This window comes from Helianthus annuus, chromosome 11 (assembly GCF_002127325.2).
Source record: "Helianthus annuus cultivar XRQ/B chromosome 11, HanXRQr2.0-SUNRISE, whole genome shotgun sequence".
NCBI lineage: Eukaryota > Viridiplantae > Streptophyta > Magnoliopsida > Asterales > Asteraceae > Helianthus > Helianthus annuus.
Window position 1 is genome coordinate 17,209,986 of NC_035443.2, and position 4,505 is coordinate 17,214,490.

Here is a 4,505-nt window from a genome sequence, read left to right on the forward strand (position 1 = left end):
TAATTACTTTAAAAAATTACTCTACTATTGTAAAATCATAATTTTTTTACATCTTACAATTAAACATCATTCTTAAGTAATAGGGAAAAAAATTAAAAAAGAATTTTTCTTCTTATTTTTTATGTTAAGAGTATTTTGTATATTAAGATGTATGGTTAAACTTTTGAAATTCGGTTTAACCATCTACGGTTCCTTGATTCTATCTAGTACAAATTATGACGGTTCAAGTATACTCAACCGAACAGATTACGTAGCTGGTTTGTCCGGATTCAAGAAACATTTACTTAGTTACTCTTCTATTTATAAAAATATATATAATAAAGATAGAGTAATTTGATTAAATGTTAAAAACAACTTATTTTAGAAGAAAACACTAACAAATTTATTGTCACACAATCTTATTGATGCCATGAAACTCTACGCAATGCGCATTTCAGGCTACACAAAGGTACACGCCAAACAAAGAAAATGGCATTACAACACGCATTTCTAGCTCCTAACGAGCCATCTAAACTCCGAACCAACCGAACCCGCGACGTTTTAACTAGACTTTTCGAACAGGAACCAACTCGATCTTGATTTGGCCGACGGTTAGATCGTCACACCCTACCCGTGGCACCAATGTCACCGTTGCATACTCTTCGCCTTCGGTGTTTGTGTCCTCCAACAGCTCCGTCAGCCCAAACCTCGCAGAACTCTTCATAAACATGCTCCTCATATCGCTATGCGGAATTTGTGCAAACCCACCCGCGTACTCGGGATCGCATGGCGTCGTAATCTCGCCTTCCTTAAGTTTGTCATTCACAAACACATCAAACTTAACAAACTTTCCACTATCATACTTAATTCCCTTGATCAACAACACCTCGTTCGCCTTCTCCTTTTCTTCATCACTCCTGTTCACCGCGGGCCGCTTCACACGAACCTTCAAGATCTCGCTTAGACGCACCGGGAACCTAACTTTGTCCACCGTCTTCACCTCTCCGGTCGTTGCAACCTGCGAGCTCCTTCTACGTTGCGGTGGTCGACTCTTGCGCCACGGGAACACTTCCTTCGAATTCTCGATAAAATTATACTTAAGCTTCCCTAGGTCGACGCAGTCTTTGTTATACACACGCACAAGATCCTCATTCTCGTCATAGAACACATACGACGCGTTTAACCAGTCGGGATCAGTAGGTTCTACGTGTCCCGGAAGGCGCAACTCCTTCCATAGTTTCCACATGCGGTCTACATTCGCATGGTGGATGTAGAACGCGGGGTCATACCCCGCGGAGTAAAAGTTACCCATGTCCTCTTGGTTCGGCTGTTTCGGGTCGCCTACCCATCTGTGCACGGCCGTGTGACTACCAGCTTCCACGGACCCGACTGACGGGTCGCTGTTTTCAACTGGCGGATCACCCGCATTGTATTCGCCACCAAAGAAACTTAGTGTATCACCTCCGTTTCTGACCAAATCTCGGTACACTGTTGCAAGATTACACTGTACTTGTTGAAAATCTGGAATGTCCTTATCCTTACCATCGTAGTCTAGATCCACTATCCTTTCTTTGATATGATTGGCATCCCTGTAAACATCATACAAGGAGTTTGGCTTGCCATTAACGGTTTCGGGTACAAACATTTCCGGAATCGGCATTCCGCGTGGTTCGTCCCATTTCCAGTACGGTAAGGCAAAGTTCGGCTCGTTAATCAACTTTCCGAGGATTCTTTCGTAGAAATATAGGTACCAACGATGGAACGGAAAGAAGAGCCATGAGTTGTGGATCTGGATATCGATTTCGGGGAAACCGCTATCGACTTGAGTGTAACCACCGTTGCAGTAAGCACAATGGATTTTAGCTTGGCTGACGAAGCTGTGCGGGTGTTCATCTGGGAGATCTCGCATAGCTTGGATGGCTCGTCTATAATCGTCCACCTGCTTCGGTGTGCCCGCATGTGCGGGCCATCGTTTCCTAACCGAGTTTTCGGTAGGAAACTGGAACTCTTTTATCTTTTTCCCGAGGCTAGGAGGACAACATTTTCTTGTCCTGATAGCCCCTTCTTGGTTCCTAATGCCCGCACTCGCGTCCTTGCAAATGGACGTGATGTCAGGAGCTGTTATCGGGGCAGCCATTGCCCCAGGTAGGTTGACGGCCGTGTACAGGCCGCCAAGTCCTACCAACAGGTTCCTGCGGTCCACATTGGGAACCACAAGCTTTTGGGACTCAGGGAGTATGAGTTTCTTGTCAGCTTGGTCATCTTGTGCACTATTGCATGAGACTCTAAACCCTTGGGTTTGATTGGTTCGAGCCTTGAAGGCTAGTTGGGTGTTAGTGGATGTGAATGGGGAGGTGAGTGGAAGTAGTGAAGAGGACATGATTAACTTAGAAAAGAAAGATGGGTGTGTTGAAATGCAATACTTTAGGCTCCTATTTATCAAGGATTCGTACGTGAAACACGATTAAAAAAATATTATTTGTGGAAGACAAGTAGCAGGTGCCACTTGTCCGCTTTAATAATTTCCCCATGCTTTGTATAGTTATGTTATCAATTATATTATATTAGCTGGTTCACGTGATCTATTATCAATATGATATGTTAAAAAAAATAAACCCTAAAGTCATACTATACGTTAAATAAGTTATGGGTTATTTTGTGCAGTTCTTTCTTATTTCTTACTTCAATTCCTAGCACCCGCGTTTTCTGAAGAAGATAACATCAATAATTTATTTCATAAATGATATTTATTACCGTAAATGATTCATACAATCTTTGCATTAAAAGTCAACAATCAAAGCATTGAAAAAATGTTGGATAACAAACGAAGTAAAGTACTTTAAATATGAAGAAAAAAAACCCTATCTCTATCTTAGGGCAACTTTGAGTTGTGTGTTTTTAGAATCTAATCAGATGCTTAACATGATAATTAATTAGGGACTCTTTGGTGTTGTATTTACCTTTATTATCCAACTTGCAAGACTCAAACTTAAAACTTATTCAATTTAAACATTAATTAATTGTTTACTTCTTGAAGTTAGTCAACTTGCAAGACTCAAACTTAAATTTTTTTCTATTTAAACACTAATTAATTAATTGTTTACTTCTTGAACTTTGTAAAGATGTCGGATTTATATTTAAAAAATAAACGCAAACATTCCTTGTGGAATCGAACTTTCCTCTTTAGATTGATATTCTCTTGATATTTTAAGTAAATCTAACATTCTCATGTGTTTAGTACTAAGAGAAGTTTTAAGGATAACAATGACATTCCAAAGCAATAAGCACCTACAACACTTTATGCAAGTATTCTTATGTTTTCGTCCATCTTGTTTGATCAAAGGCTCGGTTTTAATATTTTTTTTTTTCTGCAATCACTTTGTGGTCTGTGTTCTTTTGTCATTTCAATCGATGACATTAACACAAGTGTTAAATTTTATTTGTTAACTAGTATTTTGCCCGCCGCGCGTTGCGGCGGCTCGCGACGAGTGGAAAGATATAGTAAGACAAAACACGATTCGTAAAACGCAGTGCGTAAAAAACAATTACAAAAAGTGTAAAACACAAAGGTAGATACAAAGTGTAAAACACAATGCCTAAGACATTTCGTAAAACACAATGCATTGACATTTGCAAAAGTAGGAGGAGTTGTAGTCTAGGGATTACAATTACAATTTTCTTAAAGTTGGGCGGATGTAAAAATAGAGTAATAATGCAAGGGGTAAAAAACAAAGTCTAAAAAAGACAAAGTGTAAACGTATAGGGGTGGTGGCGGAAATATGTAAAAGATGAGGGGGTGTTAGTGGAAATGTAAAAGAAGCGCTGGGTTGGTGCGTAACTATGTAAAAGCTAAGGGGGTGATGGTAGAAAACCAAAGTAGAGGGTTGGTGCTAGCAAAGTTTGAAAGATAAGGTTGTGCTTTTGAAAATTCAATGTAGAAGGTTTAGGGACTAAATTTGCCATTTTATGAAACTTTGAAGTTACAAAGTCAAGGGGCTAAAATTGCAATATCATAAAAACAGAGGGCAATGAGACAAAGCCGGTGGAAAACCCACCGACTTTGTTCTTTAAGATTGTATAGAATTTAACTTTACTCAATTTATTTGAGTTGTGTGTTTTTAGAATCTAATCAGATGCTTAACATGATAATTAATTAGGGACTCTTTGGTGTTGTATTCACCTTTATTATCCAACTTGCAAGACTCAAACTTAAAACTTATTCAATTTAAACATTAATTAATTGTTTACTTCTTGAACTTAGTCAACTTGCAATGACTCAAACTTAAAATTTATTCTACTTAAACAATAATTAATTGTTTACTTCGTGAACTTAGTAAAGATGTCAGATTTATATTTAAAAAATAAACGCAAACATTCCTTGTGGAATCGAACTTTCCTCTTTAGATTGATATTCTCTTGATATTTTAAGTAAATCTAACATTCTCATGTGTTTAGTACTAAGAGAAGTTTTATGGATAACATCCCAAAGCAATAAGCACCTACAACACTTTATGCAAGTATTCTTA

The 4,505-nt window shown here is 38.4% G+C and overlaps 1 protein-coding gene across 1 annotated transcript; it reads right to left on the reverse strand.

The window, feature by feature from the left end:
- Positions 1 to 332: 332 nt before the first annotated feature.
- On the reverse strand, positions 333 to 2,407 carry LOC110889780 (polyphenol oxidase I, chloroplastic-like). The gene has a single exon (XM_022137344.2). It carries the CDS (start codon positions 2,357 to 2,359, stop codon positions 545 to 547), a length of 1,815 nt encoding a protein of 604 aa, XP_021993036.1. The 5' UTR covers positions 2,360 to 2,407; the 3' UTR covers positions 333 to 544.
- Positions 2,408 to 4,505: the final 2,098 nt, after the last annotated feature.